This window comes from Dipodomys spectabilis, unplaced genomic scaffold, assembly GCF_019054845.1.
Source record: "Dipodomys spectabilis isolate Male_0828 unplaced genomic scaffold, ASM1905484v1 ptg000360l, whole genome shotgun sequence".
In the NCBI taxonomy this organism is placed as follows: domain Eukaryota; kingdom Metazoa; phylum Chordata; class Mammalia; order Rodentia; family Heteromyidae; genus Dipodomys; species Dipodomys spectabilis.
Window position 1 is genome coordinate 928458 of NW_024871037.1, and position 25981 is coordinate 954438.

Genomic DNA, 25981 nt, shown 5'->3' on the forward strand with positions numbered 1-25981 from the left:
CTTGTAATCCTAGCTACTCAGGAGGCTGAAATCTGAGGATCCATGGTTTAAAGTCAACCTGGGCTGGAAAGTCTGTAAGACTCACCTCCCAATTAACCAGCAAAAAGCCAGAATTGGAGGTAATGCTTAAGTGGCAGAGTACCATCCTTGAGTGAAAAAGCTAAGGGATAGCACCCAGGACCTGAGTTCAAACCTTTGAACCAACACACACACACACACATACACACACACACACACACAGAGTAATCAAATGAATAAAATGTCACCAGAAAAAGGAAATCTAATCCATCCACTTGGTTCTGTTCCCCACCAGATGCCACCCTACCTTGGTTTACATAATTTGCCATGGGCCAGGAACATGGCACCACATGCATCAGCCCTTCTGTGAACCCGGAGACCCAGCTGAGGGATGTGGGCTGCGGTACAGACGTAAAATGCTAAAGCTCTGTGAAGCATGCATAATGCAATGCGCTAGGAATGGGTGGTTGTTTATTTTGTCATCTAAATTTTAAATCATTCGTCTGGAAGTAGTGATCTGACTTGGAAGTACCTCATGGAATCAGATTCTGTATTCGATGAAAATGTTCTGTTTTCCAGCTAGAGAGGCACACAGTCCCCCCTCCCCTGCCAACCTCGTCCCCGATAGAACATCGGCTTATCCTTCCCATTAAAACAGCTGGCTGGCAAAGATGTTTAAAGATGTCCACTGCAATCCGGCTCACACCCAAATGTCCAGGCAACCTTACCTGTCACCCCGGGAGCCTGGCACCTGTGGACGGGGCTGATTGTTGCCACATCCACCCACAGGCTCTAGGGCAGCACAGGTTGGGGAAGACTTCTTTTTTCTTCTTTTTGGTATCAGTCCTGGGGCTTGAACTCAGGGCCTAGTTGTTGTCCCAGAGCTTCTTTTGCTCAAGGCGAGCATTCTAGCACTTGAGCCACAGCACCACTTTAGGCTTTTTTTTTTTTTTTTTTGTAGTTTTGTGGAGGTCAGAGTCCCATAGACTTTCCTGCCTGGGCTGGCTTTAATCTTTAATTCTCAAATTTCAGCCTGCTGAGTAGCTAGGATTACAGATGTGAGACATTCATGTCTGGCAAGACGTGTGTGTGTGTGTGTGTGTGTGTGTGTGTGTGTGTGTGTGTGCACACTGGCATCTTGAACTCAGGCCTGGGTGCTGCCTCCGCTCTCTGGCTCAAGGCTGGTGCTCTACCACTTGAACCACACCTCCACTTCTAGCTTTTTTTGCTGGTTAATTGGAGATATGAATCTCACTGGGCTTTTCTTGCCCAGGCTGGCTTTGAACAATGATCTTCAGATCTCAGCCTCCTGGGTAGCTAGATTGACAGCCATTGGTGCTGGTCATGGGAAGACTGCTTGAAGGAAGGGCTGTGTTCCAGAATCTTTTTTCCATTCCTGAACTTCTTTTCTCTGCTTTGAAGTAAGCCCACCCTGCATTAACGCACTGTTGTTTTAATACAGAGAATCAGGCTGGGTGCTGGTGGCTCACGCCTGTCATCCTAGCTACTCAGGAGGCTGAGATCTGAGGATCGTGGTTCAAAGCCAGCCTCGGGCAGAAAAGTCTGAGACTCTTATCTCTAATTAAAGAGCAAAAGCAAGGAGTGGAGCTGTGGCTCAAGTGGCTGAGCACCAGCCCTGAGCAAACAAGCTAAGGGATGGCACTCAGGCCCTAAATTCAAGCCCCAGGACTGGCACGGTCTCTCTCTCTCTCTCTCAAAAAACTAATAGAGTCAGGTAATTCAAAGCATAGCTCTGAAAGCAAAGCGATTCAGCCTCACTCCACGTAGATGTTTATTAAGATGTCAGCATTTATATTCTCTTGGGCTCTGCTAAGCGCAATCTAGTTGCCAGACAACCAAATTTACCTGAGACCACAACTGAAATGATTCCTCCACATGGCGGGGGGGGGGGGGGGGGGGGGGGGTTGGGGGAGTTCTATATTCCACAGTATCTGGCTTTTAATGCTTAAAAGGATGTGCACATTTACAGGCGAGACAGGGAAACCAAGGCAGAAGGTGAGCGGTCTCTGAACACCGGTGAGACCTACCCACCCACACCTGGGTGAGAGCCCTCGTTTAGGGACTGAGCCAGCCTGGCTGGTGGCTTCTGTGGTCCTGTGATTTGGCAGTGACCAAGTCCAGGAAGGCTGAGACGCAGCAATCTTCTGCGAGGACAAACCACAACAGTTACTCCCTCTAGTTAGCCTGCGATCAAATTCAGGCTACTGGAGAACCGTGTGTGGCCAAGTCAAACGTGGTTATGATAAAAGCTCGGTTCAGCGTAAAACACAGGCTGGGTACCTGGGAGGGGTTGAGGGGCACCAAGGGGTGCTACCTCCCGTCCTTTCTGTTCAGGTGGGATCTAGCTGGGTCCTCGTTTTTCTGCCCTCCGCTCTCTCTGGGACAGCCATTGGTCTCAGATCACAGAATAACGGCGATTGCTGAGACGACCATCATGCATCACGCTGGCCTCCCAACCTTGCCATACTTAGCCATCCATCATGAAGTTAATGAGGCTGGGCGCCGGTGGCTCACACCTGTCATCCTGCTTACTCGGGAGGCTGAGATCTGGGGGTGAGGGGACAAAGTCAGACCAGGCAGGACAGTCCACAAAGACTTTGTGTTTTGTTTTGTTTTGTTTTTTGCTAGTCCTGGGGCTTGAACTCAGGGCCTGGGCACTGTCCCTGAGCTTCTCTGGCTCAAGGCTAGCACTCTACCCTACCACTTGAGCCACAGTGCCGCTTCTGGCTTTTTCTGTAGTACTGAGAAATCAAGCACTCTATCAATAAGCCACGTTCCCAGCCCTCTGCTATTTTTTTGGGATGGATATTTTTGAGTATTCTTCATCTTTATAGTAGTCTCCACAAGACACTTAAGTGACTTTATTGTTCTTTGCCAGTTAACAAGAATTTCACAAAAGCAATCCAACAAGACAGACAGCTTTTCTAACTGGACCTCTGGGAACCAAAAAAAGAAAACCAACCTCCCATTAAGCTACAGATGAGATTAATTGGCTTGAGCTGCAATTTGTTACTAGTCTATTTGGGCGGATGCCAGTATCTCGGCTGGGAGAGCCAAATGAGCTCTCCAGCAACGGCTCCATTTTTCTAGAAGGGAAAGAATAGTCATGCAATCTGCAGCATCCTTGAGAATTCCAGGATGAGCAGGACAGAATCCCCTGATGGATGCTTGCTGGCCTGATTCGGGTTTTCTCGGTTCCCTGAGCAGATTGCTAGACACTGGCATGGGCCCAGCGGAAGAGGAGACACCGGTGCGTCAGTTCCACGGATGCAAACAACATGAGCTGTTCCAGCTGTCAGCAAGACACAGCTTGAAAAAAAAAATTTTTTTTTAATCTATGAGATACAGACCAAGAAATAAAGCCATCAACTTGGAAAAGTCAGAATAAATTACCCTGAGAGTCCAGTGACTTTTTTTTTTCTTTTTTGTTAGTAGTGGGATTTAAACTCAAGTCCTGGGTGTTGGCACTCTACCACTTGAGCCACAGTTCCACTTCTGGCTTTTTATTTTATTTTTTGCCGATCCTGGGGCTTGAACTCTGGGCCTGGGCACTGTCCCTGAACTTCTTTTGCTCAAGGTGAGCACTCTACCACGTGAGCCACTGTGCCACTTCTGACTTTTTTAAGCCGTTTATTGGAGATAAACATTCTCATGGAGTTTCCTGCCCAGGTTGGCTTCCAACTGTAACCCTCAAATCTCAGTCTCCTGAGTAGCTAGGATTATAGGCATAAGCCACTGGTACTCAGCTTCACTTCTGGCCTTTTGTGGTTAATTAAGAGTCTCATAGACTTTCCTGCTCAGCCTGGCTTTGAACTGTGATCCTCAGATCTCACCCTCCTGAGTAGCCAGGATGACGGGCGTGAGCCACCAGCGCCCAGCCTTACACTTTATCTTATTCATACAAGGCCCATGCCTCTGATGAGTGTAAAAACATCACACTGACAGAGTCAGTAAAAACACTGTCCAGCCAGGCATCAGTGGCTCATGCCTGTTGTAATCCTAGCTACTCAGGAAGCTAAGATCTGAGGACTGACCGCAGTTTGAAGCCAGGCCAGGGAAGAAGAGTCCATGAAATTCTCATCTCCAATTAACCACCAAAAGAGCTGGAAGTGGAGTTGGGGCTCAAGTGGTAGAACGCTAATCTTAAACCAAAGAAACCCAGAGACAGTACACAGGACCCCAAGTTGAAGCCCCAGAACTGACACACACAAAAATAAATGAAAACCAAAGCTGGGCACTGGGTGACTCAAGCTTGTAATCCTACTTAGGAGGCTGAGATCTGAGCATCGTGGTTCGAGGCCAGCCGGGGCAGGAAAGTCCATGAGACTCTCATCTCCATGAACCACCAGGGAGAAACCACATGTGGTGCTGTGGCTCAAAGTGGTAGAGCGCTCACCTTGAGCGAAAGAGCTCAGGGACAGTGCCCAGGCCCTGGGTTCAAGTCCTACAACTGACAAGAAGGAAGGAAGGAAGGAAGGAAGGAAGGAAGGAAGGAAGGAAGGAAGGAAGGAAGAAAGAAAGAAGAATCATTACTGTCCATGGCTTAGGTTGGCAAGCACAGAACTGGTCCAGCTGTACATAAGGTCAACATGGCGGTCATATGTTAAAGGAGTCAGGGTTTTAACATTGACCCTTGGGTCAAATGTAAGCACCAAAAGACAGGTCCATCAAACCACTTCAGCTAGAGCCAAGGTACCATCTTTGTCCCATCCAGTGCCAACCAAAACTGAAATTTTGCAGGGAAAGGTTAATTTCTGACGCTGAGGGAGACCCGGCAATCCTCAGCCAGAGATCTGCTAGACTAACTGCTTTCCCTGTGAGGAGCTGAAAGGGGGCAGGAAGAGTCAAAGCGCCTAGCTTGCCTGCTACACGTTGTCAAGGCAACTGGCTCCAGCCCTCGCTCCGGGAAAGCTTCCCAACCACGCTTCCCGCACTGCACTTGCCTCTTTAAGTTCTTTTGGTTTTGTTCAGCTCATCTTTAAATTCCTTTCAAATGACAAAAGAAAAAGAAGGGGGAAAGAAACACATTTAAAAATATATCTATTATTCGGGAGAGCTCATTATTTTCTCCAGAGTTCAATTCTTCCTCTCCAGACATCTATAGCAGGGGAGGAAGGGCCTCGGACAAAAATGGTTCACGCTGCCATCACACCAACTCTGCTAGCTCTGAGAACAAACCCAGGCAGGGGGGAGAGGCAGAGACCCATAGAAGTATGGGTGCTGGTGGCTACTGAGATCTGAGGATTGCAGTTCGAAGCCAACTCAAGCAGGAACGTTTGTGAGACTCTTATCTCCAGTTAAATAGAAAATTACTCAAAGTAGAGCTGGGGCTCAAGTGGTAGAGTGCTAGCCTTGAGCAAAAAAAAGAAGCTCAGGGATAGCACCCAGGCCCTGAGTTCAAGTCCCAGGACTGATGACCACAGGTAATGCCCATAGCATTAACATCCAGGTATCAATGGAATCTGGATTACAAGCAAGAAAGCTAGTAAGGCAGACAGGTGTCTTCATAGTTTAGCGACACGTACCATGGAGAGAAAGGGAGAGAAAGAAAGAGGATGGAGCCGTGACCCCTCTCTCCTGCATCCATGGACCCCTCCCTACGTTACAGAGTTGGAAACCGCTGGACCTCTGAGGTGCCTGTGGCACACAACTGTAATCCTAGCCATTCAGAAGGTGGGATCTGAGGATCAAGGTTTGAAGCCAGCCCAGGCAAGGAAGTCCACGAGACTCTCACCTGTAATTAACCACATATAAAACCTATCTAAAAAACTGGAGCCAGCTGGGTGCTGGTAGCTCAAGCCTGTAATCCTAGCTACTACTCAGGAGGCGGAGATTTGAGGATCTCAGTTCAAAGCCAAGCCTGAGCAGGAAAGTCTGTGTGAGTCTTATCTCCAATTAACCACCAGAAAACCAGAAGTGGCGCAGTGGCTCAAGTGGCAGAGCACTCACCTGGAGCTAAAGAGCTCAGGGACAGCGCCTAGATCCAGAGTTCCAGCCCACAACAGGCAAAAACAAACAACAACAACCAAAAAAAACCCCTGGATACCAGTGGCTCACACCTGTCATCCTAGCCACTCAGGAGGCTGAGATCTGAGGATCACAGTTCAAAGCCAGCCTAGGGCAGCAAAATCTGTGAGACTATCTCTGAGAAATCACTAAAAAGTCAGAAATGGAGTTGTGGCTCAAGTGGTAAAGTGCTAGCCTGGAATGAAAAAGCTAAAAGAGGTTTATTACGTCCTGAGTTCAAGCCCCTGTACTGGCATAAAAATAAACAAATAAATAAACAAACACTGCTAATGAAGACAAGAGCTGTGCAACAAAGAACCTCGGGATAGTCAGCTCTTGAGATTGCATTGAGGGAAAAGAAGAAAAGCTGAGTTAGTCCAAAACACTATGTATTACCCAAGTCCTAGAACATTTCCTTTTGGTCTGATTTTGGTTTGTTTGTGTGTTTTCATCAAAGCATGGCTGGTTGGAGATTGCCTAGCGAACACCGAAGGACTTGTCTCTCCCCTCTTGGCCCTATCGTTTTATGGATCTAAAGATGGAATATGAAGGATTCAACCCCCACCCCCCGCCCCACCCTATCATACCAGGCACTTGCAGATGCCAGGCAAAGCCCCAGGTATGTGTGGAAAGCTTGATGTACAGGCACGGCGATCCACCCAATACTGACTATAAACCATCCACTGTGGGCCTAGCCTGTAAGGCTGTGAGTCCAGGAAAGGGTTAAGAGGTTGGAAGACTGGAGAAGTAGACCCTGTGAAGGTCAAACAGCCAAGGCAGGACACAGATTCAGAGCTCTTTGAACATTAAAAGAGCTTGAGACCTTGAATAAGGAAAATACTTAGCCTATTCTCTGCCTTGCATCTGCAATTACCCCTACCCACCCGATAGTAAACTCAAGGAACCCCTGTCTCCCCCATAAAACCCTTAATTCCGCCCTCCCCCCAGGCTCCAAGCCTGCAGAAAGAGTGTGACACTTGCTGCTCCCCAATAAACAGTCCAGGCTTGTTTCCTTCCTTTCTCTTCCATTTTCCTGATACTCGTCCGAGTTGGACTGTTTTGTTTTTTTTCCCTTTCTTCTTATATTTGCCTGATTTTTGGAGGGAACACTTAGGGAGTGATCTCAGTACAATCATTCAGATGATCTCCACGTGCCAGAGTGTGTTTCTATTAAGATCCGGGGCAAGCTTGGTCTAGAACAGGCTCGGGCACCAGAGCACTGGGGAGGAAGTGGAGACAGGCATCGGAGACATGGGTTGCAAGGGGACCCGCCACTGAGAAATCTACTCTGTCACTGTCACGAAGAACTCACAGGACTATCCCTCGAACCAGTTCATGACCATCAAGTTTGAACCGTAAGTGCAGCGTGTTACTGTACTTTGGGCCTTAAAGGCCCTCCTCCAAATGCCAATGTGGTAAAGACGCACTGGTAGAAGGCAGAGCCTTTAAGAGGTGGGGGTGAGTGGGAGGGCGTGCCCTGAAAGGGGATTATGGGATTCCAGCCACTTCCTCTTCCTTTCTTTTCCCCTTCTGTTCCTGGCCAAGAGACACGGGCTTCTCTCCATTGGCTCTCCACAAGCTTAAAAGCAACAAGTCCACCAGGTACCAGTGGCTCACACCTGTCATCCTAGCTACTGAGGAGGCTGAGATCTGAGGATCATGGTACAAAACCAGCCTGGACAGGAAAGTCCATAAAGACTCTTATTTGCTATAAACCACCAGAAAACCCGAAGGGGATGCTGTGGCTCAAAGTGGCAGAATGCTGGCCTTGCGTGTAAAACTCAGGGACAGAAGCCAGGCCCTGATGAGTTCAAGCCCCCATGACTGACCAAAAAAAAAAAAAAGCAAGTCTAATCAATCATGGACTGGAACATCCAAAACCATGAGCCAACATCAACCTTTTTCTCTTCCTAAGTTGATTATCTCCAGGATTTGCTACAGTAATGGGAAGCTGGCTGAAAACAAATGCAAGTACGCATCCCTTTGTTTTTATTTTAGCAGTGCTGGAGTTTGAAGCAGGGCCTTGGACGTGCTAGGCACACACTCCACCACTTGAGCCACACACACACCCTGTCCCTTCTGTAATTTAGTTACTTTTCAGGTAGAGTTTCGTGGGTTTTTTTTACTTGGGCTGGACAGGGCTGTAAACTTCCTATGTATATGGGATCACTGGACACACACCACAATACTTGGCTTGTGGGTTGAGATGGAGAGAGTCTATATAACCTCAAACTACAGTCCTCCCAAACCCTGCTTGCAGAGTGGCTGAGATTACAGGCATGCCCCACTGGGCTAGCAAGTCCATACCTTCTTCTCAGAAAGGCGCCAATTATTCCAGAAAGCCTGTGCCCCACTGAGAAGCAACCGCTCCCTTCCCTCACTCCACAATTTGAAATTGCACTCCCTCCTTCCCTCTGAGCGCACGTTCAGCTAATCGCATCCAGCTTTCTTATTTTCTTACTTTCCCTCTGCAAAGTATGATCCACACTGGCTGGAGACGAACATCTAAAAAGCGAGCGAAACACGGTGTTGTGCTAGGAGACAACATTTGATGATCATTCTGGCAAATGCATTCATTCCTGGAATAGGTGTACTTGCTTTCCAATCCATGCTCTTCGTGGAAGGAAGATTAAAGAATATACTGCTCAGGAGCTTGGACTGTTGGTTGCTATGGGGTTTCTCGCTCCCAGGAGAGGAAGGAAGAAAAAAAAAAAAAATGCTATGACCTGGGTTTTAAAGCGTGGTTTTGCAGTCTGAAAGAGGAAGATAACATTCCCAAGCCATCTCATTGTTCAAACTGTTTGGGTAATTGTCGGCTGGCCATCTGCTGGATTGTCTGGTTTGTATGAGACTTTAAGATTGCTGTTTGCAAAGGGCACAGATTCACCTTTCAGTGAAACCATTCCTCCACCTCCTCACGTTGCTGTTTTGCACACATCAAGCAGATTGCAAAGGTTTAATTTAAAAGGCCTGTGAGGTTTAGGGGTGGGAGGTGGGGAGGGGGGGGTGGAAAAGGGCTGAGAACACAACGCTGGGAGAAATGAACGGGTAGCTCAAGTGGTTTTCAGTGGAAAAAGCCAAGCAAGAGTGTAAGTACCTGAGTTCAAGTCCCAGTACTGGCACACACATGCACACATGCATGCACGCACACACACACACACACACACACACACACACATCCCAGTGGCTCACGCCTAGCTTCTATAGGGTTAGGGATGTGCTTCAAGTGGCAGATTGCCCTTCCAGCAAGTCTGAGTCCCTGAGTTCAATGCCCAACCAAACAGCCACACAAGCCTCTCCAAAAGGGAGGGCCGACTTACTCGATCCCAGCTGAAGCACAGGCCCAGGTGGTCCAGCTGACCCCTCATGTGTTCGATGTTCCTGTGAGACAGAACCAAGTACATCTTTAGAGCTCTAGAGGTGGGTTAAACACATGACTCAACCAATCACACTTTGAGAAAGGTGGAAGAAAACTCAGGAAGTGTAGATTATAGAAAAGGACTTCGGAGTGCTGTTTGTTTTGCCCTGAACAAATCATGTTAAGTAAGGTAAGCCAGACTCAGAGAGACAAATGGCGCATGGTTTCTTTCTCTCACAAGTGAAACTAGATCGAAAACACAGCTGGCTATGATGATTTATAGAGAACTCTTAGCATTTCCTACACAATCAGACTAAAAGGAAGATGCTCGTAAAGGATGAATCCAAATACTATTTAACAAAACCAATTCCAGGAAATGGAAACATTTATTTGTTGTTTTTGATGATGATGATGATGGTGTTTGGTTTTGCTTGTTTTGTCGTTTTAGGGGGCAAAGGGGCGCATGAATGGAGGGAGGGAGGGTGAACAAATGCAGGCCTGGTACTCAAGAGATACTAGGTGGAAATGAACTATGCGATTTGTGGGCAGGGATGCGAGGCAGAAAATGGGGTTAAGCAAAGGAAGGAGTGACATGGTCCAAAAAGAAATGTACTTACTACCTGACTTATGAAATGTTCACTTCTCTGTACAACACCTTAATAATAATAAAACAATATTTAAAAAAGAATACAAAGGTGTAATACCTCTGTGCTTCTGATCATATAAAATAACATTCATCAAAGTGAATTTCAGGAAATGGAAAAAAAAAAAAGAAAGAATGAGTAAAAATACCAATCCATTAGGAGGTAGTATTTGGACAGATTATAATCCGACAGAAATCACAATAGTTTTAGTTCCAGGGACTGTCAGTCTACTACCTGGCCATTCAGAAGGATAATGTCTTTGAATACAGACTTCTGGCCCCTTCAGAAATCTGTGCTCTACACAGATTTCAACCAAGCAAATACGAATGTAAAAGTGGTGAAAAGCCAAGTGCAGGAGTTCATGACTATAATCACAGCACTCCTGAGGTAGGAGCACTCTGAGTTTGGGGGTCACCCTGAGCTCTACAGAAAGCCCCTGTCTCAAAAAACTTAATAACAAACTGGGAGCTAGCTGGGTGCCGGCGGCTCACGGTTATAATCCTAGCTACTCAGGAATGAGATCTGAGGAATGAGGTTTGAAGCCAGCCCGGGCAGGGAAAAAGACAATGACACTCATCTCCAATGAATCATTCGCCAGAAAACCCGAAGTGGAACTGAGGCTCAAAGTAGTAGAGCACTAAACCTTGAGCAAAAAAGCTTAGGGTCTGGGCCCAGGCCTGAATTCAAGCCTCATGATGGAGGAGGAGGAGGAGAAGGAAGAGAAGGAAGAGGAGGAAGAGGGGGAGGAGGAGGAGGAGGAGGAGGAGAAAGAGGAGGATGAGGAGGAGGAAATGAAAATGCATAGCAACACATACCTTCGGGTCCAGCTTTCTGGATGTAAATTCCTCTCTACAGCGGCATTCTCGGCAGGCAGTCCGAACGCATCCCATCCCATGGGATTGATGACCTAGCGTGGAGAGGACACAAGTCAGCCATGGTGAATCATTCAAACCCGGCAGGTGTGTCTTCTGGGCAGTCAACAGCTTCCTTAGCATACTTCTCTGCGAATCCGCTTTCTCTCCTGGGTGATTTTGAACCATGCCTTTTGGCCAGCCAGCTGGCTGCCGATGACAGGAGCATTTAGAAGTATGTACACGTAAAGCACCAATAGTAGTGATCTGATAGAGGCTCAGTCAACCAACAGGACTGTGGTTCTCGCAAGTTAACTGCAGCTCCAGTAAAGTATGGTTTCCAAGACTGGGGAGTCTGAGAAGCCCAGGATTTCCCATGATGACTGCTAAAGCTAAAACTTTCCTAGACTCCCAGGAAATAGAATCATGCTCTATATTACACATACTATTTTATGGCCTGCTTTTTCCACTGAACGTTCTATCATGGACATCAATGTAAAATATTCATATTTGAAGCTGGGTGCTTGTGGTTCACCCCAGTAATCCTAACTACTCAGGAAGCTGAGATCTAAGGGTAACACTCAGAAGCCAGCTCAGGCAGGAAAGCTGGTGAGACTCTTATCTCCAATTAACTAATAAAAAAGCCAGAAGTGGAGCTGTGGCTCAGTGATAGAGCACTAGCGTTGAGCACAAAAGTTCAAGGACAGTCCCAGGCCTTGAATTCAAGTTCCAGGATAGACACACAAAAAATTAAAAATAATAATAAAATTTGAATTTATGTATGCCTTTCAAAGAAACAGTCTTAGCTGGGTGCTGGTGGCTCACATCAGGAATGCTAGCTACTAGGGAGGCTGAGATCTGAGGATTGTGGTTCAAAGTCAGCCAGGGCACGGAAAAGCTATGAGCTTCTTTATCTCCAAAGAAAACCAGAAAAACCAGAACACCCAAAGTGGAGCTGTGGCTCAAAGTGGTAGAAAACTAGCCTTCAGTAACAAAGCTCAGGGACAGCTTTCAGACCCTGATTTCAATCTCCAAGACAGAAAAAAAAAAAAAAAAGTAAAAGAAGGAAAACGCCTAATATTCCCTGAAAAGATCAGATTTATGCAATTTTAGGAACCTGAGCAGATATATACCAGTCTAGCTGAGACCTGAAATGCAGCAGAGCCCAAATCTCATTCCTCCCCCACCCCACCCCTACTCCACAACTAGGCAGAATGAGAGCCGGAGAGAGGACACTAACAAAGCTTCAAGACCAGGTCCCAGCCTTCAGAGGGCCTATGACATTTTTCTCAGACCCTTTATGCCAGGATCTATACACACACAACACACATACAAAAATAATACACACACACACACACACACACACACACACACAATAACCTCCCTTTTTTTGCTGAAGCTGATCTAGGCTGGGTATTAGTCCCTGACACCCAAGAAGTCTGATTAAAACAAACATCCGAGCCTGGCACTGGTGGCTCATGCCTGTCATCCTAGCTACTTAGAAGGCTGAGATCTGAGGATCTCGGTTCAAAGCCAGCTGGGCAGGAAAGTCCGTGAGACTCCTATCTCCAATAAACCACTAGAAAACCAGAAGTGGTTCTGTGGCTCAAGTGGTAGAGCGCTAGCCTTGAGCTGAAAAGCTAAGGGATAGTGCCCAGGCCCAGAGTTCAAGCCCCACGATTGACAAAAAAAATGACAAAAAAAAAAAAATCCAAAGCTGAGCACTAGTGGCTCACGCCTGTCATCTTAGCTACTTAAAAGGTTGAGATCTGAGGATCTTGGTTTGAAGCCAGCCAGGGCAGGGAAATCTATGAGTCTTTTAGCTCCAATTAACTACTAAAAAGCCAGAAACAGGGCTGTTCCTTAAAGTGGTAGACAATTTGCCTGGAGCACAAAAACTTAGGGATAGTGCCCAGGCCCTGAGTTCAAGCCCCAGGATTAGGACCTGGGCGCTGTCCCTGAACCTCTTTGTCCTCAAGGCTAACTAACACTCCACCACTTGAGCCTTAGCACCACTTCCAGTTTTTGAGTGGCTAATTGGAGATAAGGGTCTCTTGGGGACTTTTCTGCCTGGGCTGGCTTCAAACTGTGATCCTCAGATCTCAGCCTCCTGGGTAGGATTACAGGTGTGAGCCAACTGACACCTGGCCTTCTTCCATACTTGCCTGGACCACCCCTGAGCTCAGCTTTCTGCTGGCTGCTGCTTTGGCGGAATAATGTACCTGTTGTATAACTGCTCTGTAGAAAGGGGAAAACTTAATTACTAATCAGTGTCTTTGTCAGAGCTGTCAAAATGGTACCAAGTCAATGTTTCACCCTATTAACATCATGTTATAGGGTCCGCTCACAATTTTTAAATAAAGTCAATCCAGAGAGACTATGTGGCCGTAAAAAAAAAAAAAGACAGTCTGGAGTTATATAACCTACTTGTTCATTTTTATTTTTTGTTTCCAGATGAAATCAACATGAAAAGATATTCTTAGTTTCTGTGTCATCCAAGATGTCTATACACATGAAGTTAGAAAAACATCTCTAAAAAGTTTTTTAATATTTCAGATTCTTACCAAAAATAACAAAAAAGAAAAGTTGCCCTTAAAGAGAAAATAGAAAGGACTGGGGGGCGGGGGGGGGGGGGGGCTGGAGGCGTGGTTCAGTTGGTAGAGTGCTAGCCAATGAGTGAAAGCCTTAGGTACAGAGATTCCCAGTTTCTGATCCTCCCCCCACACCCAGCTCCTCCCCTTTAAAAAGAAAAAAAAGATAAGCCACGCACCAGTGCCTTACACCTGTAATCCTAGCTATTCAAGAGGCTGAGATCTGAGGATCGTGGTTCAAAGCCAGCCTAGGCAGGAAAGTCCATGAGACTCTTATCTCCAATGAGCCACTCAGAAAACCGGAAGTGGTGCTGTGGCTCAAGTGGTAGAGCACTAGCCTTGAGCTGAAGAGCTCAGGGACAGCGCCCAAGCACAGAGTTCAAGCCCAACGACAGACAGACAGACAGACAGACACACACACACACACACACACACACACAATCTCTCTCTCTCTCTCTCTCTCTCTCTCTCTCTCTCTCTCTCTCTAGAACAGTCTGTGGGAAAGGCTTTCTATAGCTTGAACCCAGGGCCTCATGCATGCAAGGCAAGCACTCTACCACTGAGCCACCTTCCCAGCCCATTTCTTTTTTCTTTTTTTTTAAGTGGTTACTAGGGAATGAACTTAGGACTCCAGCTTGGTAGATGCTCTACCACTTGAGCCACACTTCCAAGTCCTCCTTGCTTTTAGTTTGTTTTTCAGATCAGGACTTATGCTCTTTGTATTTTTTTAACTTTTAAATTTCTTTCCTCCCTCTTTCTTTTTTAATTTATGTTGGTCATGGGGCTTGAACTCAGGGCCTGGGCGCTATCCTGAGCTCTTTTTGCTCAAGGCTAGTGCTTTATCACGTTGAGCCATAGCTCCACTTCTCTAGTGGTTTACTGGAGACAAGAGTCTCATGGACTTTCCTGCCCAGCCTGGTTTTGAACTGTGATCCTCAGATCTCAGCCTCCTGAGCAGCTAGGATTACAGGCTTGAGTCACCAGTGCCAGGCAAGTATCATGCTTTTGTCCAGGCTAGACCACCTCAATCTTCCTACCTCCACCTCCTGAGTAACTGGGATTGAAGGAATACACCACAATGCTTGGCCCTCTATTCCTTAACATCCTGGCCAGGAAGTTAAGTTCTGCTCTGTCATGCACTCTCCACCGCCACCATCAGGATTCTCTAACCTGGATTAAAACCTCCAAAATCATAAGCCAAAATAAACCTTTTCTCCTTACAAGTTGACTGCTTCAGATATTTGTTTTGGGTCTGGTCGTGGGGCCTGAACTGGGCCTGGGCGCTGTCCCTCAGCTCTTCAGCTCAAGGCTAGCGCTCTACCCCTTGAGCCACAGTGCCACTTCCGGGTTTTTTTTTTCTTTTTGCTTATGTGGTTCTGAGGAATCGAACCCAAGGCCTTAGGCATGCAAGGCAAGCGCTCTACCACTGAGCCACCTTCCCAGCCCCTGCTTCAGATATTTGTTACAGTACTAGAAAGTTGCCTGAACCTAACACACAGCATCTTTGTCCATCTTTGTCTGTTGACTTCATTCCCCTATACAATGACTGTTGATGGGTGGGCTCCTTCTGGGAAGATAGCAATGGCACCTACATTTGTATCTGCCTACTCCCATCCCTACCTCATCGCCATCCCTAGCATAACACCCAACACATGGCTGCTTCCCATTCATCTAGATGTGTCTTCTAGATGCAAAAAGAATAAGCCAAGCTCTTCATACTCCTCCTCAATGTCCTTCAATCTTGATTACATTTGTTCCTTCTTTGGTAGGTGGTTCATACCTATAATCCTAACTACTCAGGAGACTGAGATCTGAGGTCTGAAGCCAGACTAGGCAGGAAAATCCATGAGACTCTGATCTCCAATGAACCACCAAAAAGACAGAAGTGGAGCTGTGGCTCAAGTGGTAGAGCACCAGCTTTGAGTTTAAGAAAAAAAAAAAGCCTAACAGATAACACCCAGAGGTCAAGCACAATACTGGCACGAAATAGACAGACAGACAGATGATAGACGGATGGATGGGTGGAGAGACAGATGGTAGGTGGATGGAGGGATGGAAGGAAGGATGGAGATAGATGGTAGATAGATAGATAAAGGGATGGATGACGAAAATTTGATCTTCATTTGTTCTTTTTTTTTGGGGGGGGGGGTCTGTTCGTGGGGCCTGAACTTTGGGCTTGCGAGCGCTCTACCACTTGAGCCACAGCGCCACTTCTGGCTTTTTTCTTTTTGCTTATGTGGTGCTGAGGAATGGAACCCAGGGCCTCAGGCATGCAAAGCAAGCGCTCTACCACTGAGCCACCTTCCCAGCCCTGATCTTCATTTGTTCTGAGCACACATTAGCCCACTATCCCAAGTAGAGCAGACGAGAGCAGCTTCAGCAGCTGTGTGCCCTTACCTGCCTGCCTCTCATTCTCTGGAAGCGTGCAATGGTGTCGCTGATGGTGTAGACACGGACGTGGCCCATGTGCAGCTTGCCGGAAGGATAAGGGAACATGGACAGCACGTAGAACTTGGGCTTTGACTTCTACAAAAAGAACAACAAAGCATACTTAGTAAGTACTTTCTGGGAACTCTGCCTGCAGGAATGAACCTTTTGGCAACTCTGCGCATTTTTGCATTGAAAGTTTTTCCTTTTGAAAGAAGAAAACAAAAACAAGAAACAACTATTCTCATGATGTAAATGGAAGAAAAGGTTCAAAACCAAGATTGAAAGCCCAGGGTAAAGCTTAAAGATGTCCAAGATAATACAGATTAACCCTCTAAGTAGTAATTGTCCATTTTTTTTTTATTGTTTTCCTGTTTGTAAAGCTCCTCTTTTAGCCAGAAACTCGTGGCTCATGCCTGTCATCCTAGCTACTTAGGAGGATCACAGTTCGAAGCCAGCAGAACAGGGAAATCTGTGAGACTCATCACCAAGAAATCAGCAAAAAAAAAGCCAGAAGTGGAGCTGTGGCTCAAGTGGTAAAGAGCCAGCCTTAGGGGTTGGGGATTTAGTTCAGTAGAAGAGCATTGTCTTGGCAATTGAGCGAGATAGGTGAGCCCTCCGCTTTCCTAGAAGCGGATGGGAGTTGGGTTTTGTATATAAGAGATCTCTGAAGATGAAGCCTCCCCCACCAGACTCCCTGTGGTCTACACTGAGACCTACTGGCAGCAGGGTCCCTGGGCACTGTGTTGGGGCCTCAGTTTCCCTACTGCATTGTGAGAAAGCCCCAACCAGTAGAGAGAATAGATTACTGTGTCCCAGGGCTGACAGTACAAGGTCAGGGATCTGTAACCTCCAGTTTCCCAAGCAGCAGTGGGAGAAACACAAGAGGAAAACCACCCTGGTGCTGCGGCTCGGTGATCCTGCTGCTTTTTCTCTAGGGATGTTTTGGAGGAGTGGGAAAATGCCTTGGGAGAATTCGTCGGGAGCGCTGGACCTGAAATTCCGGCACTAGGAAGGCTGAGACCAGGGGATGGGGAGTTTGAGGGGTGGCCTGAGTTATACAGCAATCTCCTATCTCCAACAATTAAAGAAAGAAAGAAAAGAAGAATGGAAAGGGGGTGGGGAAGGGAGAGGGAGGAGAGGAGGGAGGGGAGAGCAAGAGGGAGAGGAGGGGGTGGGAAGGAGGGAGGGAGGACAGAAGGAAGGGAAAGAAGGTAGAAAGGGAAGGAGAGAGGAAGGGAATTCTTTGGGAAGCAGAAAAATAAACAAAATTCTTGACGTGACATTTCTAGTTTGTTTTTCCCCTTCCTTCCTTCCTTCCTTCTTTCCTTCCTTCCTTCCTTTCTTTCTCTCTCTTTCTTTCTCTTTCTTTCTTTCTCTTTCTCTCTTTCTTTCTCTCTCTTTCTTTCTTTTTCTTTCTTGTTGGGACCAGGGTTTGAATAGGGACCTTGAACTTGCTGGGTGTGTTTGCCAAACTTCCTGTTCGACCACTCCAGCCCTCTAGTTTTCAAGACATTGCTTTCTCTTCTTAGAATTACCTCATTTCACCGCATGAACACTCATTGTGCTATATTAGGGTAGAAATGTGGCCCCCAAGCACTTTCCTTCATTAGTATCTATTTTCCCCATTAATATCTATTTAAACGTTTATTCCATGAAGATGAAAGGAATGGCAAAATCCCATCATTCTTCATTGCCGTGCTAATTAGCCCAACTCCAAAGCTAAATTAGTAAACGACAGGCAGGGAAAAAAAAAAAAAAAAAACATTGCTGAGAGCAGAAGCAAAAACCCTCTTCAGATGCACAGTCTTGTTTATTGCAGAAAAGAACCCAGCCTACTGCCTGTCCCTGTTTTCTGCTTGTCTGTGTGATTTATTTCCATCACCCCCCCCCCCCCCCCCCCGCCTCGGTGACAAAGAAATGAGTTCTGTCATCTGGGAGTGGGAAAAAAAAAAAAGAGAGAGAGCAGAACATGCAAGGAGTTTATGTTCTAATTGAGCAGGAATCTGATTGAAAGGGAAATTTTCATAATTGCGTCAAAGCAAGAGAATGGAGGTCTTCGAGAGAAAATTAGGATTGCGAGGGATGGGTGGGGAGAAGAGCTTTGCTAACTGGGTCTTCAGAAGGAAGACCAACGTTGACTTCTCTGTGGATGGCACTCTGAAGTTGCCACTGAGCCCCCAGAGGGTAGCAGATTCAAAGATACCCCACCACCACCACACACAGGGATGGCCCTAGCTTTCCTATTAGCCAGAGGGCCTTAGACAGGTTCTTCTGTTTTCTGGCCTGTGTGTTGTCTATGAATCACAAAAAATAAATACATAATCAATAAAAGCTTCAGGTGAGGGCCTGGGAATGTGGCTTAGTGATAGAGTGCTTGCTTAGCATGCATGAAGCCCTGGGTTCGATTCCTCAGTACCACATACGCAGAAAAAGCCAGACGTGGCGCTGTGGCCCAAGTGGTAGAGTGCTAGCCTTGAGCAAAAGAAACTCGGAGACAGTGGCTGGAATCTCAGTTCAGGGTTATTTTGGGAGCCAGGGAGACAGTCGATGGCAAAATGGCAGAGGGTGAAATACTCACTCAATAAAAATGGTTATTTTTGTATTGTTTGGCCAGTACCAGAACTGGAACTTATGGACTCAGCACTGTCCCTAAGATTTTTTTTTTTTTTTTGCTCAAGGCTGATGCTCTACCCCTTGAGCCCTATCTCCACCTCTGGCTTTTTTGGTGGTTAGTTGGTAGATAATTGGAGACTTTCCTGTCCACAGTGGCTTCCAACTGCAATCCTCAGATCTCAGTCTCCTGAGTCTCCAACGCCATCTTTCAGTGGAACACAATTAACTCCCTTCCCCTTATCCACTCTTCTTAGGAGTTAATCTCATAGAAATTATTGAGTGTGGCCAGGCATGGTGAGGCATGCCTACAATCCCAGCTACTGGGGAGAGAGAAAGTTAATAGTCAGTAGCTTGCTTGGTCAAAGTGAGTTGAAAAACAAACTGAAAGAGAAAAAAAAAAAGGTTGAGGGGTGTGACTCAAGTGGTAGAGAGGTTGCCGAAGTAAGCGTAAGGTCCTGAGTTCAATATCCAGTACTTAAAAAAAACAAAAACAAAAACAAAGCAGCCAGGCGCCAGTGGCTCATGCTTGTAATCCTAGCTACTCAGGAGGCTGAGATCTGAGGATCACGGTTCACAACCAGCTTGGGTAGGCAAGATTATGAGACTCTTATCTCTAATGAACCACCAGAAAACCAGAAGTAGTGCTGTGGCTCAAAGTGGTAGGGCACTAGCCTTGAACACAAAAGCTCAAGGACAGTGTTCAGGGCTGGGAAAGTGGCTCAGTGGTAGAGTGCTTGCCTTGCATGCATGAGGCCCTGGGTTCGATTCCTCAGCACCACATAGGCAAAAAGAAAAAAGCCAGAAGTGGCGCTGTGGCTCAAGTGGTAGAGCACTAGCCTTGAGCTGAAGAGCTGAGGGACAGCGCCCAGGCCCAGAGTTCAGGCCCCATGACCGGACCCCCCACCCCCCCAAAAAAGGACAGTGTTCAGGCCCTGAGTTCAAGCCCCATAATGGACCCCTCTAAAAAGCCATCTTGTATATGCACCCTCAACTGCTTGCCTTAGGTCTTTTTTGGGGGGGGAGGGGGGGTGTCCGGTTTTTTTCCTGCCCAGGTTGGCTTCGAACCGTGATCCTCAGATCTCAGCCTCCTTGGGTAGATCTCATATTGGTCATTTTAACCAATATGAAGAAATGAGGTTTGACTCACCTGGGAGTGATCCTCAGTTAACTGGCCTCCCAAAGGAAGAACAGAACATCCCAAAGAAACAGCTACAGCCAAGTACTTAACCAGCACTAGTGTGGGTTAGAACATTCAGCTGGTCCATCTAGACCAGAAGCAAGGCTCCACTAAGTCATGGAGTTGCTGCTGTTGCAAGGCTAGACACCAACCCCAAGTCCCACCAGGAAAATGCTAGGTGTGGTGCGGCCTGGTATACACTTTGTGCAGTGATGTTACCATGGAAACGGCCACCACACTCTAATTCACTCTCTTCTAATCCTTTCATTCATTCATTCCTCTCAGTCCTCCTAGACCCCAGGTGGGCACCTGGGGTCTACCACTTCTCCATCTTACATAAAAAAGAAATGGCATGATTGCCAGGCACCAGTGGCTCACACCTATAATCCTAGCAACTCAGGAGGCTGAGATCTGAGGATCATGGTTCAAAGCCAGCCTGGGGTAGGAAAGCCTGTGAGACTATGTCCAATTAACAACCGAAAGAGTCAGAAGAGAAGTTGTGGTTCCAGTGGTGAGTGCTAGCCTTGAGTTAAAACAAAAAAAAAAATCTCAAGGACAGCACCCAGGACCTGAGTTGAAGCTCCAAGACTAGCACCAAAAATAAAAAAGAGAGAAAGAGTTGGGGCTGGGAATGTGGCTCAGTGGTAGAGTGCTAGCCTTGCATGCATGATGCCCTGGGTTCGATTCCTCAGCACCACATAAGCAGAAAAAGCCAGAAGTGGTGCTGTGGCTCAAGTGCTAGAGCACTAGCCTTAAGCTGAAGAGCTGAAGAGCGCCCAGTCCCAGAGTTCAGGCCCATGACCAACAAAAAACAAAACAAAACAAAAAAGAGAGAGAGAAAAGAAAAAAGAAATGGCACTGGTAGCTCATGCCTAGCTACTCTGGAGGCTGAGACCTAGAAGAGTGTGGAGTTCAAGGCTAGCCAGGGCAGAAAAAACCCCAAGACTTCAAAATAACCAGCAAAAAGCCAGGCTAGAGGTATGGCTCAGGTAGTAGAGCACCAGCTGTAAACCAGAAAGCCAAGCAAGTATGAGATCCTGATTTTCCAGTACCACAAAAACAAACTCATTACTACTCATCACCATTTGGTTGAAGACCACATACTTATTTGAACAGGGCAAACGCAGCACCCAAGCCCTTTGCCTTCTGTCTTCCATTTCTGAGTACTCACATCCATTTCAGAAGTTTTCGAGGCCTGCTCTTTTATCCGAGGATACCACCATTTCTCAACATCCTTTCTTGTCTGGAGTGTGTAGTCTTTCGGCCACTTCCCCGTGGCACTGTAAATGCTTCGGACACAGACTGGTGTTACCCTCCTTCCCCATTTGCTGATGATGGCTGTCAGACCATGCAATTGTGTTTTCAAGAGACAGGCAGACGAGCCCAGCTTCTGCCAGCCAGTAGCCATTCTTCAGCAGGAAAGAGAGTCCTGGGTTCTCAGAACAGGGAATCAGCTCAGGAACTCCTCTACTTGGCAAACACACATCAGTGCTTCCTGCTCTGACTTCACATCCTTTCTCCTCTTCTTTTGATTATTTTTGACCTGGAAAGAATAGTTTAAAATTTCAATTGTGCTAAAACATAAACTGTGTGTGTGTGTGTGTATGAACACATGTGTGTCAGTACTGAGGCTTGAACTCAAAGACTCACACTCTCACTTGGCTTTTTTACTTGAGGCTGGTGTTCCCACCTTCATTAGAGGCAAGAATCTCATGGACTTTCGCTTCAATCTCTGATCCTCAGATCTCAGCCTTCTATGTGGCTAGGATTACTGGCTTGAGGCACTACTGACCATCTAGATAACAACCCATAAGTTGTGGCTCTTCAGGACATCCAGTTGCAATTCAAAGTCCAAACTGTGATTTTTTTTTCAGTAGTTTCCTCCACCCGTGAATTTAGGAACCGATCCCACTTAAGAAGTTTCATGGCTGGGCGGTAGTGGCTCACATCTGTACATTTAGCTCCACTGGATGCTTAGACCGTGGTACCAAGCCAGCCTAGGCAGGAAAGTCTGTGAGACTCTTATCTCCAATTAGCCACCACAAAAGCTAGAAGGGGAGCTGTGGCAAGTAGTAGTTAGCCTTGAGCACAAAAACTCAGGGACAGTGCCCAGGTCCCAGGACTGGCACCCCCACTAAAAAAAAAAAAAAAAAAAAAAGCCTTTTCAGTGTTGGCATTTTGTAAGTAGATGTGCAGAGGGAATTGTTTTCAGCCTGGCAATTCTTACCTCAATTAATACCACTTGCTTGATATGGGTAGATATACAGACTGGGGGAGGGGGGATGTAATCTCCCTACTTACTGCACTTGGCTTTTTAAAAATATGCAGATGGGACTATATATATTAGAGTTAGCTGAGTGAGCCAGGCACCAGTGGTTCATGATTGTAATCCTAGCCACTCAGGAGGTTGAGATCTGAGGATTGAGGTTGAAAGCCAACCTGAGCAGGAAAGTCTATGAGATTTTTACCAACAATGAACCACCAAAACTGTGGGAAGTAAGCTGTGGTTCCAGTGGTAGAGCACTAGCTTGGGGTAAAAAAGGCTCAGGGACAGCACTCAGGCCCTGAGTTCAAGCCCCAGGACACACACACACACACACACACACACACACACACACACACACACACACACACACACACACACACACACACACACACACACACACACACACACACACACACACACACACACACACACACACACACACACACAGACATTAGCTAAATGAGGCTGGTTTAATATCAACAATTCTTTATGACCAGCCTAAATGTAACATGTTTTGTATAAGGAAGGCCATATCTTTTCTTTTTTGGTGGGTTTCTATATAATTAGAATTATCTATGCTGGGCAGTGGCAGCTCACACCTGTCATCCTAGCTACTCAGGAGGCTGAGATCTGAGGATCACGGTTCAAAGCCAGCGTTGGCAGAAAACTCAGTGAGACTCTTATCCCCAATTAACCACCAGAAAACCGGAAGTGGCACTGTGGCTCAAGTGGTAGAGTGTTCACTTGAGCTGAAGAGCTGATAGCGTCCAGGCCCAGAGTTCAAGCCCCACGACCGACAAAAAAAAAAAAAAAAAAAATTATCTAAAGGAGTTATAGTGTTTCTGATTGGAGTTAGTCTTTTGTGAGGTCTGAGCAAGGAGACAGAGGTTACTTGAGTTCAGAGGTGAAGCAAGTGTAGGACGATAATAAGGTAAGTATAGTGATAATTGACTCTCATGAGTCGGGAGCAGAGGGGAGCAATCTTACTTCCAAGGTCTCAAGCTTTTTAATGTTTAAACAATTCTCCATCTGTCTCGCCTTGATTGCTTGACCTTCTCGGGGTCCAGTTCTCAATCTTCTGTCCAGTCTCTTAACCCTTTCCTGGTCTCACAGCTCGGCCTTGGAGTTCCCTACAGGTTAGGTCCACTGTTGATTTTTTACAGCCAGGCTTAGGTTGGATTGCCCTGCCTGTGTCAAACATGTCTGTGCATTAACTGGGGTTTTGCCTGATGTCTGTAAGCACCTGGAAAAATAGGGGTGGGGGTGGGGTTAATCCCTCTTATTCTTTGGATGATACATAAATAGGAGAAAGGTAAGCCCTTCAAAAGATACCTATATAGGGGCTGGGAAGGTGGCTCAGTGGTAGAGTGCTTGCCTTGCAATGCATGAGACCGTGGATTCCATTCCTCAGCACCACATAAGCAGAAAAGCCAGAAGTGGTACTGTGGCTCAAGTGGTAGAGCACTAACCTTGAGCTAGAGAGCTGAGGGACAGCGCCCAGGCCTAGAGTTCAGGCCCCACGACTGGCAAAAAAAATAAAATAAAAGACACCTATATAGATGCCTGACATTTTTCTCCTAGATAGCCCTCCCTACAAGTGTAAAAGTGCTCTAACCTCTTGAATAGAAATAATAGAAAATAAGCTGGACACCAGTGGGGCCCAGGCCTGTCCCCGCCTCTCAGAAGGCTGAAATCTGAAGATCACACTTCAAAGCTGGTTCAAAGGTGACTTGAAGCTAGCCAGGGCAAACAAATCCCACTCATCTCCAGTTAACCAGCAAAAAAAGTCAGAAGTGGAGGTGTGGGCTCATGTGGTAGAGCATACCCTAGATTGAAGAAAAAAGCCAAGGGAGAAGGTGGGGCCCTGAGTTCATGCCCTGGTACTGACACACTCGCGCGCGCACACACACACACACACACACACACACACACACACACACACACACACAGGTGCTAATGCCCTGTGTGATCCCAAGCAACTAACTTCCCGGTCTGAAACTCCATCCTGGGCCTCTCCATGAGATAGAGGACTAGAGCTGGGTGACTTCTGAGAACCTGAAGTCCAGAACTTGCTGTGAACCCCAAGATTACAAGGATGCTCATGGTTGAATTCGGTCCCACCCATATCCAAAAGTCCAAGGATCCAGGGGCCCAGGGGTCCAGGAGCCCAGGAATCCAGGAGCCCAGGAATCCAGGGGCCCAGGGGCCCAGGAATCCAGAGGCCCAGGAGTCCAGGGGCCCAGGGGGGGTCCAGGGGCCCAGGGGGGGTCCAGGGGTCCAGGAATCCAGGGGCCCAGGAATCCAGGGGCCCAGGAATCCAGAGGCCCGGGAGTCCAGGAATCCAGAGGCCCAGGAGTCCAGGGGCCCAGGGGGGGTCCAGGGGTCCAGGAATCCAGGGGCCCAGGAATACAGAGGCCCAGGAATCCAGGGGCTCAGGGGTCCAGGAATCCAGGGGCCCAGGGGTCCAGGGGCCCAGGGGTCCAGGAATCCAGGCGTCCAGGGGCTCAGGAATCCAGGGACCCAGGTGTCCAGGGGCCCAGGGGGGGTCCAGGGGCCCAGGAGGGATCCAGGGGCCCAGGGGGGGGGGTGTTCAGGGGCCCAGGGGTCCAGGAATCCAGGCGTCCAGGGACCCAGGGGCCCAGGGGCCCAGGGGGGGGGGTTCAGGGGCCCAGGGGGGGTCCAGGGGCCCAGGAGGGATCCAGGGGCCCGGGGGGGGGGGGTTCAGGGGCCCAGGGGTCCAGGAATCCAGGCGTCCAGGGACCCAGGTGCCCAGGGGCCCAGGGGGGGTCCAGGGGCCCAGGAGGGATCCAGGGGCCCAGGTGCCCAGGGGCCCAGGGGGGGTCCAGGGGCCCAGGAGGGATCCAGGGGCCCAGGGGCCCAGGGGCTGAGGGGCAAAGGGGTGGGTGGCCCACACCTCCCGGTTTGAGGGGCTGCAGGAACCCAAGCCAGCCTCGTTTCACGTCCCGCCGAGTCTGACAGGGTTTTACCTGCTCACAGGCCCTCGGCCTGAGGCTCCACAAGGGCTCGAACTCCCCCGAACCTTCTAAGGCGTCCACGGACCGGTCAAGCCAGCCTGGGCGCCGCCATGTTGGCACAACAACAACTTTATTGACAGCGGCGGCGGCGGCAGTCACAGCCGGCGGGGCGGGGCCTGGAGTTGAGCGACAGGCCAGTCCTGGAATCCCCGGAGCCCGTGAGACTAGCGGGGCGGGGGGAAGGGAGGGGCCAATGCTGATTTCCTCTCAGCTCGCGAGGCGGGGCAAGAGGCCGGCGTGAGAGACACTAGGCCTATCCTGGATTTCGGGAGGCGGGATGAAGGGGGTCGAAGGCGGGGCCTTGGGGTTCAGAAGCCAATCCCGGTTTCCTCCCAGCCCGTGGAGGCGTGGCCGAGGGTGGAGCCTAGGGTGGAGCTACAGGCCAATCCCCTGGACCACACACCTGTCAGAAACTTCATTTCCCTGCCCCCCCCCCCTTCCCACCTGCTCTGTGCCCCTGAACTTGGGATCCAGCCCAAGATTCTCATCCTCTCTCCAGGACTTTTCTTGCAGAAGTAAACTTTGTCTAAGAGGTTAAATGATTACAATTGCAATTGTAGCTAATGCAGGAGGGCTGTTAAGTTTAATGGCACTAGGTTAAACTAGACAGTGAGCTAGTGTGGGAGTGGTGGGGGGGTAGGTGGAGACCGGGGTTCAAATCCCAATGCCTAGGTTTTGGGAAAGCTGGCTGATGGACAGTCACTAACCAGGTGACCTAGCTGACTTTCTATTCTTCTCCTTATTTATTTGTGTGTCAGGGGGAAGTGTGTGTGTGTGTGTGTGTGTGTGTGTGTGTGTGTGTGTGTGTGTGTGTGTGTGTGTGTTGGGGTGGGGGTATTTTTGTGTGTCTGTCTGTCTGTCCTGGGTCTTGAACTCAGAGCCTGGGTGTTGTCCCTGAGCTTATTCCTCACTCAAGATTAGCACTCTAGGTCTGGGAAAGTAGCTCAGTGGTAGAGTGCTTGCCTTGCATG

At 48.0% G+C, this 25981-nt stretch overlaps 1 protein-coding gene across 1 annotated transcript in view; it reads right to left on the reverse strand.

Annotated features, from left to right (window-relative positions):
- Nucleotides 1-25048, reverse strand: part of Lars2 (leucyl-tRNA synthetase 2, mitochondrial) — a 61226-nt gene extending 36178 nt beyond the window's left edge. Inside the window, exons 1-5 of the mRNA XM_042666013.1 lie at nucleotides 24963-25048; nucleotides 20881-21252; nucleotides 15887-16015; nucleotides 10863-10954; nucleotides 9366-9426 (exon numbers count right to left, since the gene is read on the reverse strand). Coding sequence (XP_042521947.1) covers nucleotides 9366-9426; nucleotides 10863-10954; nucleotides 15887-16015; nucleotides 20881-21117 — 519 coding nt within the window. The 5' untranslated portion in view covers nucleotides 21118-21252; nucleotides 24963-25048. The remainder of the gene's footprint in view (nucleotides 1-9365; nucleotides 9427-10862; nucleotides 10955-15886; nucleotides 16016-20880; nucleotides 21253-24962) is intronic.
- Between the last annotated feature and the right edge of the window lie 933 nt (nucleotides 25049-25981).